General features: G+C 43.0%; 2 protein-coding genes across 2 annotated transcripts; one reads left to right on the top strand and one right to left on the bottom strand.

Moving 5' to 3' along the window:
* Positions 1 to 159: 159 nt before the first annotated feature.
* Positions 160 to 5,783, top strand: PSMA7 (proteasome (prosome, macropain) subunit, alpha type, 7). The gene is made up of 7 exons (XM_009998739.1): positions 160 to 234; positions 1,411 to 1,537; positions 2,972 to 3,096; positions 4,075 to 4,197; positions 4,609 to 4,728; positions 5,224 to 5,286; positions 5,562 to 5,783. The coding sequence occupies exons 1-7, from the start codon at positions 160 to 162 to the stop codon at positions 5,652 to 5,654; spliced, it is 726 nt and encodes a 241-aa protein (XP_009997041.1). The 3' UTR covers positions 5,655 to 5,783.
* Positions 5,784 to 8,934: 3,151 nt separating this feature from the next.
* LSM14B (LSM14B, SCD6 homolog B (S. cerevisiae)) lies at positions 8,935 to 15,234 on the bottom strand. The gene is made up of 9 exons (XM_009998740.1): positions 15,147 to 15,234; positions 14,835 to 14,998; positions 14,363 to 14,498; positions 11,852 to 12,022; positions 11,647 to 11,727; positions 11,040 to 11,201; positions 10,708 to 10,861; positions 9,567 to 9,746; positions 8,935 to 9,222 (listed from the first exon to the last, which is right to left on the bottom strand). The coding sequence occupies exons 1-8, from the start codon at positions 15,232 to 15,234 to the stop codon at positions 9,575 to 9,577; spliced, it is 1,128 nt and encodes a 375-aa protein (XP_009997042.1). The 3' UTR covers positions 8,935 to 9,222; positions 9,567 to 9,574.
* Between the last annotated feature and the right edge of the window lie 515 nt (positions 15,235 to 15,749).

A 15,749-nucleotide genomic window follows, 5' to 3' on the forward strand; every position in this document is an offset into this window, starting at 1 on the left:
CGCGCGGGGCCTGGGGGAGGCCGGAGCGGGGCCTGGTTCTGGTTCTGCCGCTCCCACCCGGGGCTGCTGGAAGCGTGAGCGGCTGTTGGGGAGGTGCCCCGAGGCTCGGTGCTGCGTCTGGAGCTGCCTGTAAAAAAATCCCCGCGTCCTGCAGAGCGGATGGCGAGGTCTGTGCAGCCCCGGCCCGGTGTCAGGCCCTTGCTGGGGGAAGGGTTGTGCATTGATCCACGGAACGTGAGGCCCGGGGGCCTGACAGGCCTTGCACCGCCCCGGGGAGCCCACGGGAGGATGAGGATCCTCTGCTTCATCGTCCCGCGTGTGCACGGTGCGGGTTCCCCGCGCCTTGGGAGCGGTAACGCCGTGTGGAGGTGACTTTCTGGCTCCCAACTTCCAGTTGTCCCCAAACTCTCAATGAAGGTGTTTGTTTTTTTTTCACTTGGGTGGAGAAATAAATAAACTAGTAATTCCCAAATAACAAAAACCCAGAAGAAAATTCACTGCCTTTGGGATGAGAATAAATGTAACAAGACTTAGTGCTGAACAGGCTTTTTTTTTCCCCCCCCATAAATTAAAAACGCTGTAACAGTGCAGCTGACATGCACTATAACCTACCCCTTTCTTGTCTCTTGTTGGGTCGTTGGTTCAGTTTAATGCTTTTGGAAGCACCTGCAACAAACTAGCAGCAGAGCCACCCCGTAGAAAGAATTATTCCCATCACCCCATGAGAAGCAGTGGGAATACGTGTGAAAGGTCATTTTTTTTTTCTTTCCCTTCCTTGTGCTGGGAATGGGATATTTGAGGTATGAGTGGGAACACTAAGGCAGCTGGGAAGCTGACCCCCCTGACAAAATATTAATACCTTTCTCCCGATTTCAAGTATTGGGAGTATTAAACAATGAAAATTTTTTTTTCTTTCCCTTCCTTGTGCTGGGAATGGGATATTTGAGGTATGAGTGGGAACACTAAGGCAGCAAGGAACTGACAGGCTTCTCGTAGGGTTTGCTTGGTGTAATCTTCAGTGTTTTGGGTTCTGACTTGAGCAATACTGGTGGACCAGCTGTAGTCAGTTCTGTTGCCAATCCTGTGGCTGCAGAAACGTGATTGCTGATGTTGGGAAAACACAGTTGGTAAGAGGAGTGGGAATGTATATCTTGGGAGCCACATGACTTTAAATGGGTGTAAGCTGATAATGAAACTGCACCCTGGAGTCTAATGCAATTTTTGTTACATCAGTCCTTTCTCCAGACAGTGGCAGTAGGAATGAAAATATTAATGTCAAGTTGAAATGCTGTTTACAAGGTGGGGTTTTTGGTTTTGATGGGGTTTTTCCCTACTCAGCAGAGTCTGCAACTGCTAGGTTTTCTGAGCCTAGCTTAACTTTATTTCTCTTCTTCTTTTGATGCGTTGAAGGTTGGAGTAAGAGGGAAGGATATTGTTGTTCTGGGAGTGGAAAAGAAGTCTGTGGCAAAACTTCAGGATGAAAGGACTGTACGGAAGATCTGTGCTCTCGATGACAATGTCTGCATGGCTTTTGCAGGTGTGTGATCCCTTCAGGGGTTTCAGTGGTTATTGGAGCACCTTTGGGTAGGTTTATGGATTCTGAGATCTAAAACACTTAGCATAACTGGCTGAGGGATGTGGGGAAGGAATATGTTTCCACAGTTGCTTAGTCCTTCTAAACAAAGACTACCCTCCTGTATGGATAAATGGAGAGAGAGAGACAGTGATCTGAAGAGAGGAAATACATGTTAAAGTTACTGAAGGCCTGTAGGTTAATGTGATGGGGATAACAGAGAACTGTTGTGTCATTGGTACAGATATATATATATATTAAAAAATATGTTCTTATATAAATAAGTTTAACTTTGGATATATTTACTTAATATATCTTCTGTATTTAATATTAAGTATGTAAAATTGTATAGATATTATATATAATATGTGTTATTAATACATATTACAGGAGCTATAAGATACATTTGCCAGTTACAGAGACCTTTTCCCACATGCATCAAGCCAAAAAAGTTAAATTCTGCAGTCTCACATAAACCAAAGAACACTCTCCATTCAAGTTCAGAAGACTCCTTCTGAATGAACAGCTCCAGATTGGAAGCATAAATATTCTAGTTCCACATTCTTCTGTTCCAAATACCTTAATTTTTCATTGCCGAAAGCTTAAACAGGCGACAGTTAAAAACAATGTAAGTGGAGAAGGTGGGTTTCAGAGGGTTTCTGCTCCTTCACGTAGTTGAGAATCTTTGTGTCAGTGTTAGTAATGCCTATGGGGGAGGTCTGATTTAACCAGAAAAAATAAGAATGTTTTTTAAAGTCAGTGTACAGGAGAGGTGGCTCAGCTGCTTCTGCTGCCTTGTTTCCTTAGGACTGTGGTACATGCAGGTGTGTTCACAAATGTGAAGAATAATATCTGTAATAGAAACAAGGCTGTCAATTGAAAGTGGCACCATTAGCTAAAAAGGAAAATAAGCAATACATTTCTTCTTAGGTTTTGTTTGGGTTTTTTTCAAAGAGTCATGGTCATTTCTGTCAACTGACATCATGCTGCTCTGCTCGTCTGAACTAGGCAAGATTTTCTGTGCAGATAAAGTTGGGTTCTAGTTTTGGGGACTGCGTGAGAAATAAATCCAACAGATGTGAGAACTGAGATTGCTCTGTTATTTGCTGTTGGATGGAATGCTGTCAGCTCATCCAGTCACCTGGTTCAAAGTTGCACATGTTTGGTATCTAACTCACAAACGTCAAAGCTGTAAACTAAACCATCTGATTTTGGTAGATTAGCTTCTTTCTGTTGCCTTAAAAATGCTGTTCCTGCTCAGCAGACCTGGGAAAGTGTGATCTGTCCTTTTGCTCTGTTCATTGCTGTTGACCCTGTGAGCCTTTTAGGGCAAGACTGGTGGTTGGATTTGTGCCCAAGGGCCTGAGGCCTGACTGTGAGAACACCCTGTTGTTGCAGGGCTGACAGCTGATGCCAGAATAGTTATAAACAGAGCTCGTGTGGAGTGTCAGAGCCACAGGCTCACGGTGGAGGACCCTGTCACCGTGGAGTACATCACACGTTACATTGCCAGTCTGAAGCAGGTATGTTGGACCCACAGAGATGCTTAGAACTGTGCCCTGTTGAGCAGCACTGGAGCTTGAGCATCTGAAATGTCTGCCCTGGCCTTGTTCTACTCACCTGGTAAAAATCAGCATAAACAAAAAACATTGTGGGTGTTTATTGGAAATAGGGACATGCAAATAGAGAAGGAGGACTGATTACTAAAGATGAAGAAACTAATTAGTACTTTTAAGGGCTGCATTATCACACATGTGATATCATCAGGAGCACTCTGCTCATCTACAGCTCTAACCTGCTCTGCTAACAATGGTACTGTGTTATTTTCAAAATATTTTCCTGGCTCCTGTTCCTTTTTTCCTCCTACTAAACCATTGCAGGGATGGGTGAGAGGGGAGCAAATCAGTGCTTAATATATTTTACATATTATATTTGTGGCTTTAAAATTAACTACAGTATCTAAATATGCCCAACTGCATACTGTGGTAAAAGTATTAATTTGCCAGTGTATCGAACTAATTTTTCAGTAACTAGTAGGGATCAGATCATGCCAGCAGGAGGGCTTCAACACGGGTTTTGCTGTAGCCAGCTGATCACCACAAAGGGTGCTGTGCTTCCTGATGGAATTGTTGCAGAACCTTGGTGAAAACTGACCTTGTGTCCAGCTGTCATCCTCCCCTTTGGGAGGATTCCTAAGCGTGCTTGCCCAATCAGTGTGCAGTCAGGCTTGCAGACATGGCTCTGCCTCTGCAGGTTCCTCCCCAGAGCTGTAACCACCCCAGGTGTTGAGAGCAGGGGTTGAACAATAACCACCTCTTACCTGCCTTGCTGAGGGTCTCTGTAAGTCACAGAGTCCTAAGTTCTTCTGGTAGATTGCTAAGAGAATCCACTAAAAATGTTTCTGGTGCCTCTTCTGGTTGTGACTTCTGCAGTGTCTGCTTTCCACTCTAAACATGTTTTTAGAACTGCTTCTCTAATTAGTGTCTCCTCTTTCTGATCAGAGATACACACAAAGCAACGGGCGCAGACCTTTTGGTATCTCTGCTCTTATTGTGGGATTTGACTTTGATGGAACCCCCCGGCTGTACCAGACTGATCCCTCTGGTACATACCATGCTTGGAAGGTGAGTTGAGTCTGCCTCTTGTGGAAATGAGATTAAACATTTGGGAGTTCATGTCTTCTTTAAAGAGAGACTAGTGTAGAAAGGAGATCTCCCTGGCCAGAAGGTGCTGCCTGACAGCTGCAAAAATCTTTAGTGATCACATTTACTGAGAATGGCAGCTTGCAGTTCTGTTTATTTGGGAAACCTTGTCCTGTTTCCCAAAAAAAGCAACCCCACCAAACCCACCTGTGCCTCACAACTGTCTTTGTTTCACATATGGGAAGTAACATGATCCATGTCCTGAAAAATACATGGTGATCACAAAATGGTTTCACATTATGTAATTGCACAACTCTTATTTCTTGCTTATTCTGCAAATGAAGCCTTTTTAAAACTTCTGTTCATTATCTTTCTTGCCCTCGATGTTCCCAGGCTAATGCCATTGGCAGAGGAGCCAAATCTGTGCGTGAATTCCTGGAGAAAAACTATACTGATGAAGCCATTGAAACAGATGATCTAACTATTAAACTTGTCATCAAGGCTCTTCTTGAGGTGAGTCTGTTTCACATCCTTTGTGTGAATTTTCACTGTCTCTGGATTAACTTTGTAAATGTGATGACATGAAAATCTTCATGCATGTCAAGGGAAGTGCTGTGAAAGGATCTTTGTGGGCCAGAGGTGTGGGATTAAATTCAAGGTCTCAGGTGACAATTTCCATGGCTTGCACAGAAGAATTTCCTAGCAGTTCTCTGGGGAGGGAAACAGGCTTCAGTTCTGGGCATTAAAACCAACTGCAGAATATTTTACTTTGGTATTGAAGTTTAAGACACAGAAAATATCCCAGGTCAGATGGTGGAAATGAGGTGTTCTTTACCAGTCACAGTGCAGTGATGCCAGAACGAAGACTTGTTTTTTGAGAGTTGCACTGCTAGAGCTTAGAGCAAATGAGCAAAACACTCCCCATCTACTCCTGTTCTACTTCTAAGAAGACCTGAAAGGCTTAGAATTCATTAAGTACCTGCTCCTAACACCTGCACTCTGGTTCAGGTTGTGCAGTCTGGTGGGAAGAACATCGAGCTGGCAGTGATGAGGCGAGAGCAACCACTGAAGGTAAGGGCTTTGTTTGGCTTTGGGGGTGTCTCCTTTGTAGCCTGTTTCTCTGATACTGTCCTTGTTGATCTGCATTAATTTCAGCCCTTAATCTCAAATTCTGCCCTGGCAAATACTTCTGTGTATTATTAGTGGCCCAGGAATGTTGTTGTATCTGCAAAAGGTACCATGTCTGGATAAATACCAGTTACTTTGTCTGTGTCAGAACTAAATCACTTCAATAAAAGCCTCTAAGTTATTAGCATCTTAAGGGTCACTTGTGTTTTCTGTTTTAGATCCTAAACCCTGAAGAAATTGAGAAGTATGTTGCTGAAATTGAAAAAGAAAAGGAAGAAAATGAAAAGAAAAAACAAAAGAAAACATCATGATGAATGAAACTCAATTGCTTAGCTGCTTTTTAAATCAAGTGATGGGTTATTCTGTATAGACCTGTAGGCATTCCACTTACTCATACTGTGCCCCTCTTGAGACATACAATAAACCTACCAATTTTTTTTAAAGTTGTTATTTAAAAAAAACAACAACTGTCTATTCCTTGGATTTTTAATTACCTGGGATTAGTTGGTTACAAAACAGCAGTAGTGACCAATTAAAGGACAAAGAGTTGGCATTTTTTTTTCAGACACTTCAGTTTGTTTAATGATTCATTTTCACACTGTCTCAGTTGTTAGCCCCCTGCCCCCTTTTTTAAAGTAGCTGTCTCAAGAGTTGTGTTATGGCCTCTAGAATGTAACACAAAATTATGCTTTTTCTTCCCTAACTGGCATCTTCACCTTTAAAGGGCTAGAGTCTGGACACAAGCCTTGCAGCAGTCTGAAAAGCAGGGCCTGGTTTTCCCTCTGAAGGACAGTAGAGGGAGGGGGGTGATGTTTTAGGAGGTCAGCATGAGAACCAACATGTCATCACAGCAAGGGTGCATGACATGGTGCTTACATACACCTTGCATGATTCATCTGGTTCAGAATAAAGTTGCTGTTGTGATTGCCCACTGGGGATTTACAGAGCAGTTGCTTCCTAATGCTAAAAATAACTAGAAAGAATGTTACATACACCAGAGTTACACTCTAGTCTCTCCTTTTGTTTTTACTGGGAATAGGGAGTTTTATTTCAGGTAGGTATTTGGGTTGTAGCATCTCCACTATCCAATTCTGGCCCTTGAAAAGCTCCTCCTAGCTGATTTTGAGGCTGACCAGGACAGGCCTCAGGTGACCAGAGCCTGTGCTCAAGGGCCTCTACCCCTCCTGAGCTCACTCACAAGTCTTAGCACCTGCCTGCAAGAGCAAGACGTGCCACTTCATTCTGAAATGTTCTGTATTTGTACCCAACACTAGGCTGGAATTGGAACAGCCCTTGAAAGCAGCTCTTCAGTCTGCTGTTGTCAACCAAGACATGGTTTTACAGGCACAAAGCAAGACACAGCACGGACTGTCCCAGTTCCTAGCAGAAGGGAGCTCAGCTACAGGAGCCTCTGCCCCAAGGACACCCCTGAGGGGGTCCCAAGGCCACTCAGCCCTTGCCAGTCTGTTCCAGGCAGCAGGTACAAACCTGCTGTCCCTCTGTGCTCCCTGGCTGCTCACACCACAACCGAGCTGTTTACAGCCAAAAGCTGCAAAGCAAAGTGTGGGCAGAGCATCCCACAGGGCTCAAGGCCAGAGGAGCTGCTGTGCTCCTCCTCAGGAAAGCACTGGATCACAGCAGCTGGAGAAAGCAAGTCCCTGGAACACTGTTGTTTTGTTTAACAAGTCCTTGGACTGAACTGATGGGTTAAAGGAGCAGTGTTTGGTCTCCTGCACAAGTCACCAGCATAGTTTTCTCACACTGGGAATCTTTCATCCCTGGTGAAAGAAGGGCTCACAGTTAACTAGCCTAGGGGCTGAGCCACAGCCACTGCTCCCATACACCAGAACAAACCCAGTCCAGCAGTCAACTGGGAAGGCTGGGACACCTCCACAGCATGGTAACTTCAGCAGTGTCAGTAACTATGGTTGTGGCTCAAGTGTGAGATCTAAGGCTTTACGGTAGAAACAAGGAGAAATATTGCCTTACAAATAAAAAGGCATTATTACACAGAAATTAATCATGATTTCTCATGTTGCCACCGCTGCCTCAGATGAGTCAGTTGACTCCAGCAGTGCAGTCCCATCTTCACACTCACTGTCACCCTGGCTGTTTTGCCAGCAGAGATAAAAAAAAAAAGAGGCTCATAGCAGCTTCCATAGAAGCAGTTCCAACACCCCCCTCTCATTCTGCTGGTAGGAGTCCAGAATCTGGCAGCATTTGTGGCTACTGAACCAGCAGTTCTGCCACCCAAAACGATCTCTCCCCAACCCCCCCCCAGCCCAGGGACTGGGGTCACAGATGTGACCTCAGGGCAGTTTGGCTAATAGTAACACCAGCTCCCCAAGTGTGACAGGACACAGAAACAGGACAACAGGAACAAGGGCATCACTGTCTGGGTAGGGTCTTCAAGCCCACTTCAAATAATACTTTCCAGGGCAGTTTTATCTGGCTTAGACTGAAGCCCTGCTAAGACAGGCATCTGGGGAGGTGTATGGACTGATGTTACTAACCCATGTACCAAACAAAGCAGGAGGGAAACATTAAACATGTACATGTTTATTATAATTACAATTTACATTACTCCAAAGAGCAGCCCCACTGCTATATTCTAATTCTTAGCAATAAAGTCCTACAAAAATAAATCCAAGCTTTTACAGTAACCTAGGTCAATGCATAACTAAAAAATTCTAGCTACATAAGGGGTTCAGTCATCAAGGTGCTTTTCCAACAAAATTCCCTACCAAACAAAAAAGGGACACATGCCTATAGCAATTTAACCCACTTAATTCATGCAAACAAATGGAACCCCCCCTCCCAGCCCCTCTCCCCACATACAGAATTTTAAAAACAAAAGAAAAAACAACTGAACTATTTACAGTATGGGGGGGTATAGAGGAAACAAATTAAACATGCCCATCTGTTAAGCTTCATTACATGGACTCCCATCCCTAGTTTAATGAAAACATTCCATAGTGTTCCACCACAGTCTACTAGTGTACAGAGAACTGTTTGTGTTTGGTACTACCTGTGAGCAAGGTACAAACTAAGACATGAAGCCAGAGCTTCAATCTCCTTCCCAGACAGTCAATTACTGCCAAAAACACTTCACTCCAAGCACAGGAGCAGAGACTCTTGCTGCTCCTGTCCCACCAAGGGCACAGCACACTGTGCCCCCACTGCCCTGATCCAGTAGGGAGCTCCAAGCCCCTGAGGAGCACCCAGCACCCTTCAGCTTGACAGAGTTGTGGTTCTGTGTAAGCCTGTCATACCTCCACACAAGTACCAGCCAACAAACAGTTGTACAGTCATTTACACTACTACATGATCAACAATCCAGTATTCCCAAGTGACAATATACATAACTCCTCAGCACCAGGAATCCATTCTTCCAGATACCAAGTGCAACTTCACACCTGCTGCCAAGAACTGTGAGACCAGCAGCACCAAAGAATCCATTTGGTTACTCAGAACAAATTATAGCTGGTTTATTTCAAGTGAGCTTTGGTTCCATGTTAAAATAGCGTGATTCATCTTCTTCAGGGCTCAGAAAAGGAGTCTGACTTCAAGCTTAGACTATAGCAGCCTTTGAGAAACCCAGAAAGAAGAACCATGTAAGTTAGTCTGCACTTAAAAAAACAACACAAACAAAAAAAGACACCCTGAAGAAGGTACCCCTGAACACAATCCCTCTTCCAAAGAATATTCCAGCTGACAGCTGCTGGTCCAAAATAAGTCCAGAATTTAAGCAGTAGTACATGAAGTTCTGTCACTTGAGCTGAGACAGTAAACAATATGAACCATTTTCCCACATTAGTGCAGCAGTTGGTTGTTTTCTTTCTATGTACACTTTCATCCTCTCAGGAGAGATGTTAGAACCTATTCAGAAAAAGAGGGAGAATTAGACCTGATATGATGGAGATCTTATTCCATGGAAAAGAAAAGCAGCAAAGTTCACACCCATGTATCAACTGAAATGCTCAGAGCCTCAGCCCAAACAAGCAGATCTTGCCTTCTGAGACAGCCCAAGAAATCAGCAGAACAACCAACATGTTAAAGACCATGTTAAAACCACTTCTATTTCCTTCTACCACAAATACAGTATGGAACAATTCTTGACATATCCACAAGACCTCAGAGCAAAAGAGGTTGCACTGACAGTTCAGGCAAGGAATGAGACAACCCTGGCTCAGAGACATATTTACTCTTGCTAAAACACTTGCCTTTGAAATTACACTCTGCCAGTACCAGCTCTGTGAGTGGTTTGGTTTCTCCTTGCTGCTCCACTGCCCCTTCCACCACGAAACCCACCACGAAAGCTGCGGCCACGCAGGAACCGTCCGGACACTCCAAAGGTCTCTGTATTGAGCTTCCTCTCCTCAGCCCACGTGGTGCGCCTGGAACTGAACAGGGCAGCATTCACATGTCATACCAACATGAAAGAGTCACCAAATCCTTCAGCTAAGAAGCTCCAAGCACCTGACAGTGTGGAACTAAACTGCAGAAAGAACCAGCTGCAGGGCACGCATGCTCCCTAACTCAGTGCCTCTGCTGAGCATGGATTTCAAAGTAACAGTGTTGACTCCTGCAAGCTGCTTTCAGACTGGAAAACTAGAGCAGGGCCTAGAGGAGAACATGGTCTTACTAGCATGTCAAACCCTGCCTTGTTTTCTTGAAAACTACAAACTCTTGACTTCAGTGAAGCCCTGTCACAACCAGGGTTCAGCAGACTGCAGCTCTAAGAGCACCAGTGTGTCCCTTCCTCAGCACGTCCTGCCCAGCCCCAAGCACTGTGCAGCAAACTTTGCTGAGGGGGAGCAGAAACATTACCAAGGGAATCAGACACACTGACACTAAAGGGATGTCTGACTTCACCAGGGAGCTGGTAACAGTGAGAGATGAAGCTTTCAATATTCCCAACATTTAATTGAATGCACTTCCACAGACAGACCTGGCCTCCTCTGCCCAAACCCCAGGCTTAGCTTGCTCCTGACTGCAAGTTGTAGCATCCTCAGCACAGCATGACCCTGATGCCTCCTCCCACAGACAAGATAAGAAATTTGTTTAAAATCAATGGATTCAAAGTCAGTACTGGGAAATAGAACTGGAAATTCCTTTATTTTAGTTTAGGTAAGGTTATCAGTTGAAACCCTCGCTTTTTGTTTCATCCCACTGCATGAAGCTTGGCTAGTATCACTTCTGAGCTATCTAATGCATGGCAATACTCCCTTCCACAGAATGTTTTGCTAACATTTTTGCATTCTAAGATTTTTAAGGAATTAAACCATGTGACATAGATTATGTCTACAACTCAATGCCTAAAATCGTATTTTTTAAAGAAACAAGCTTTAAGAAACTACTCACCTAGATTTCAGTTCTGAAGAAATGTTGTCAAAGAAAGACTTGGATTTATCATAATAGCAGTTGGGTCCCAGAAGATCCTCCTCTGTATTCCCATCGTTGTTTTGAGTTGCCACTCCAGGGTCCCCTTTTTCTTCCCCTGTCTCTGCTTTGTCATCTGAAGATAATAAAATGTATTACACTTCTTGATGCATACTGAAGAGCCATCTGTTCTCTTGCTCCCTCAAACAAGATTTAAGATGCTGCCACATATAATCATGCAGTTTCTCAGAATAGGATTGTCTATGCAGTGTTTATTACTATGTCAGCAATTCACATTTAATGAAGTCACAAACCTTTAAAGTTTAGTTTCTTCTTGAATTCTTTATCAAGTTCCTCTCTGTTGAATTGTGCATTTGCACTTTCAAAGTCAAAGTCACCTTCAAACTTTATTGTATTTTCCTTCACAGTAGTTGGTCTGTTTTGTCCTCTAGAACGGTTTCTGGTTCTCCTGTTTCCTGAAAGCAGCAGAGTTTAAACACTTGGTAACATACAGGGAAGTTAAATTACTTGCTCAAGACCAGAGGAAACCAGGATTAGAACTTGGGAGTTTCTGCCTTCCAGTTCTGTGGTTAGGTCACACCTCTTTGAAAGCAACTTCTAAACTTGGCTGTAGACCTATCACGGCAATACTTTAACTTTCTGAAAAGTTGCTGCCAACTCATAGCATCAGTTTTTATAGTGTACCTTCAGGTTTCCAGAAAAGACATCAGAACTCTGTCCCTGGAATGTTCTGAGCTTCTGTGATTCCACAGCCTATTTTGTTAGAGAAGCATCTCTGGATTCTCAAACATTTGTCATGCTTTACTTTGCTCCCAATCTTCTGTTCAACAATACTTCACTGAAATCAACAATATTTACCTTGATAGACTGAAGTGACTGTTTAGTGTCAGGTTAACCTACCCGATCTTCTCCTTTGAGGTCTTCTGTTTTCATCATTCACTTGTCCTTGGGTTGTCACAGGTGCTGCCTGAACTGTATCTACTGAACAAGAAGGATAAACTTAATGTCAGAAAACAAGGGCAAAATTGAAGCAGTTTAGTCTTGCTATGCACCTTTGAAAGATGCTTCAAAGCAGCATTTTGAAGATGAAGTGGTGCATACATACCACTTGTCTTACTGTTGACCTGTGGAACCTGCCGTCCGTTGCGCTGAACCCCTGGAGTTACCTTCACTGGGGGTGGCTTTTGGGAATTCATGTTGTCAACTGGGCCAGTCTGAACAGCCTGCTCTACCATGGGGCTTTTGCGGACTGGATGAACAGAAGGAAAGCCAGCACCTGGAAAAAATCCCAATGACCAAGTACCTCTCAGAAAAAGTGCCAACACTACTCAAACCCTACCCACTTCTATGGAGAAACCATTTTGTCAAGAACTACTCAAAGCCTTGAGTGTGTCTCATTACATGCTACATTTAAGGGGTATATACACTCAGTAAGGCACTACTGCCATACAAGTCTTGGCTCTCAAATCCAGAGCCTTAAAATGAGGGAATCTACCCATTGATTTCTTAAACCAAGCTAGACACACATTACATAAGTAAGCCAGGTCAGTCTTAGACCATTTATACCAAAAATCTAATTTCTAGGTGTAGGATTTTTATTTACACAATACTTTAAATCTGAAGTGAAAATCCGTCCTTTTGAAACTGCTCAAGAAAGCTTCCCCTCTTGGTCAAAAACAATTTGAAGCAAAAGCTTAACCACCTCAACTACATCCCATTTTGTAAGCAGCTTTTAGAAGTCCTTCTACTTCATTGCTTATTGTTAGCTTTCAGACAAAGAAAACCTGAAACCAGACCAGGATCTCAAAGTTACCCTTTTAAATTCCTTCTTGGTCAAGGCCAAAGTGTTACCAAGACTTCTGTTGCTCTTCCATCCAGGCTTATTTATTCACACTACAAAACATGTAAATACTTTTCATGGTTTGGTATACCTTACACCAATGATATTAAAAAGTGACAGTCTTCAGTATTCAGAAGAAACACTGCATTCTAGATTTAATTAGAAGTTTTGGAGTACTACAGGTTTATGTGGTTATGCACAAGAACTGCTTGGAAGCAAACTTTAACTGAATATATTTTAAGAGCAAGAAAAGCAAAAAGCTGAAGAGGACACACAAACCAAGCCACTGACACTGCTGGGTCACCCAAGTCCACATGAGATATACCCAGTAGGTAACATCATGCAGGTTCCCAGTTAATGTACACCTGGAAAACTTGCAAGGAAGACAGACATATCCTAAGGATTATTCAGTAGGACAAAGCTGCTGTGCAAGTTTAACATGAGAAAGTTCCAAGGCTTAGCCAGAATACTGAGCAAGTATGTACAGACAGATGGCCAAAACCAGAGAGTAAGTAAAAGTTTCATGCCAACACAAGCATACATGCTGAAGTTAAAAACAGATGAAACTAATTACCATGTTTAAACGCAGGCTGCACCTGGTCTCTCTGCTCTGAGGATGGTCAGTCTAGTATCTATTCAACCTCCTTTAAAAGTTTTTACACACAGACACAAGCACCCAGAACTACATTACCACAACGCAGATTCTTTCTGTTAGTCATGCTTTATTAACCAGGAGTCTGGACAAGGTGCTATGCCCCATCATGCAGAAATCTATCCTGATGGTTCCTCAATTACAGGAATACTCCCCACATCTCTATTAAGCTGTAACTCCAATAGCAAGGCCACCCACAATTTAACCAGTGTGCTTATTTTTCCAGAAAAAGACTAATTCCTTGCCCAGTCTCTAAGGTGACACAAGTTCCTGAATAGGATGCAACACATTCACATCGCTAAACCTGGGCCCTCTCCTAATACTTACACAAGAGGATCCACTGTCCTGTACCTTTCTGTCTCTCTAATTTATACTTCTAGGACAGAAGGAACACTTAATGTAATAAAAGGCAAAAATAGCTGAGAACAAACTAGTTCTACTAGCATTGCCCACATAAGTATTATCATTCTAGGAGGGGTTAACAAGAACAGAGTGTTCGCAAGTGCCATGCAGTCCTTCCAAATATTTGGAGTCCTCAAACTGCTGTTACCCTTGGAAGAGAGCTGATGGGGCTCTGAAGACATGTCAGGCTCTGAAACAGGTTGTGGAGACGGAGAAGAACTAGGGCTGGAAGCAGCTGCTGATGCTGGAGGGCTTACCAGTTTCTCTAAAGAGATAGAGGGAAGAAGAGAAAGCAAAGATACATGGATAAGATACAAGGTAGTGAAACATCTGAAGGACTTGGAAAGAGATACAAGAGTCTCTAGAACAGCATTAGAGCAGATTATTTACAGTCCTCTCCAGGAACACAAGTTCTTTTTACATGTGATGTATATGTAAGGTTTGTTAGGTGAGAAATTAATTGGCCTTAACAGTTATGTATTCACATTACTTTTAGAAATAAATTGTAGCTATTTAGTTTGTTTCTTTCACATAGGGATGTGTGTGTTTGTAAGTGAAACAAGCTTCCTTGCAATAAGACCTTTCCACAAAGTTTTTAACTACTCAATCACTGCTTGTTGCAGCCTGACACTTGCCAAGGAATTAAGCTTTAGTTATTTGGTTTCACAGTGGCTGCATACAAAGACTGTACCTTTATTCTATCAAGTAAAGATTTTACTTACCTAAACCTAAGGAAGCTGCATACTGCTGGCTAAGTAAAGAGCTGGCAGCAAGCTGGCTGTAAGGTGGCATACCTCTAAACGGGCTGTAAGGCACATGTGGCTGAAAGGATGATGTAGAGGCAGAGCCCAGTGAAGACTGTAACAAGACAAAGTACATTTCCATTTACAGTGTCCAGAAGTCAGTTTGTTTGGCAGTGATTCTCTACTTCATGTACAGCATTACTAAAGCTTCAGTAAATACTAAGAAGGGTTAGTTTACCTCCGATTTTCCTGCATTGTTAGGTAGGCAATCTAGCTTTGGCTTTTGTCAAGCGAAGACTTTAATGCTTCTATTTTAAACATTACAACAAAATTCAGGATGTTTGAATCTAAGATTCCTGGAAACATTTACTCGTCTTCATTTTTATAAGTCTATAACACAATCAAGTCCTTCATCACCAACGCTTTCTACCATCACTTCAGGCTAACTTACTTGAACAATGGCAGGATCTTGTGGCAGAGTATGTTGAGCTTTTGGAGGTTCACAGACAGTGATGTCTTTGATGTCACTTCCTCGAAAAATAATGTATTCATAGATTTCTTCTCTGGGAGGAGCAGGTCTGTCTGTGGGCCGGTCTTCAGTCCCAAAGGATCGCACTTGAGGATTAGAAAGATGACCATTAGTCCAGGATTACCAGTGCAGCATCATGTAAATTAAGATTTATGGCACTGAAGAATTCCCTTGTAATATTTGCCAAAAATAACAACAAAAAAAGGTTGCCTCCAGAACCCTGGATCTCCTTACCACACACATCTGTTCCCTCAAATGCCAACTCTTTCAGCAGCCTGTATAAACAGTTTTGTTTACACCAAGCTGTGAAGGTAAAGACCATCAACCAGCTGGAGTGAAGAATTCTACTCCAAATCCAAGGACTCCCCCACAGTGCTACACTGCCATTTCCCCTTCCCTCCCCAGCCCATGTAAGAGTCCAGCTTGAGACAAATGACAGGAGAGGCCCCTGAAGCAGCAAGGAGAAACTCTTAGAAGGCTTTAGAGCTCAAATCTGCACCTTTGTTTTTATATATTTAGCATACAGATGAAGTTCACTCAATGACAAGAGCCTCCTATTAAATTATCTCTACTCCATGCCACTGGTTGTATGATTAATACCCACTGACTACAAAGCAAGCTTTTGGTGATAAATCCAAAACTTACTTCAGTGACTGCTGAGACTTCACTGAGTCCCAGCTATCTGAACACTTGAGCAGGTTCCAACCAGTGATGTTACACACTAGAGTAGAAAAAAAAAAGCTGCAACTGCTGTGTGACAGCTACCAGATAGAAGCATAAATGAATCTGAGCCATTGAAGAGGAAGAGGTCAGACTCAGATTTACTGGATTGTTGTT

This window comes from Chaetura pelagica, unplaced genomic scaffold, assembly GCF_000747805.2.
Source record: "Chaetura pelagica isolate M959 unplaced genomic scaffold, ChaPel_1.0 scaffold275, whole genome shotgun sequence".
NCBI lineage: Eukaryota > Metazoa > Chordata > Aves > Apodiformes > Apodidae > Chaetura > Chaetura pelagica.

Excerpts from the sequence above, each read along its gene's own strand:
- PSMA7 (XM_009998739.1), top strand. The coding sequence starts at position 160 with ATGGCGAGGTCTGTGCAGCCCCGGCCCGGTGTCAGGCCCTTGCTGGGG. Across the intron at positions 4,729-5,223 it reads TCATCAAGGCTCTTCTTGAG|GTTGTGCAGTCTGGTGGGAA; the intron begins GTGAGTCTGTTT and ends ACTCTGGTTCAG. Across the intron at positions 5,287-5,561 it reads GGCGAGAGCAACCACTGAAG|ATCCTAAACCCTGAAGAAAT; the intron begins GTAAGGGCTTTG and ends TTTCTGTTTTAG.
- LSM14B (XM_009998740.1), bottom strand. The coding sequence starts at position 15,234 with ATGGTCTTTACCTTCACAGCTTGGTGTAAACAAAACTGTTTATACAGG. Across the intron at positions 14,499-14,834 it reads AAGATCCTGCCATTGTTCAA|TCTTCACTGGGCTCTGCCTC; the intron begins GTAAGTTAGCCT and ends GTCTTGTTACAG. Across the intron at positions 11,202-11,646 it reads ACCTCAAAGGAGAAGATCGG|GAAACAGGAGAACCAGAAAC; the intron begins GTAGGTTAACCT and ends TGCTGCTTTCAG.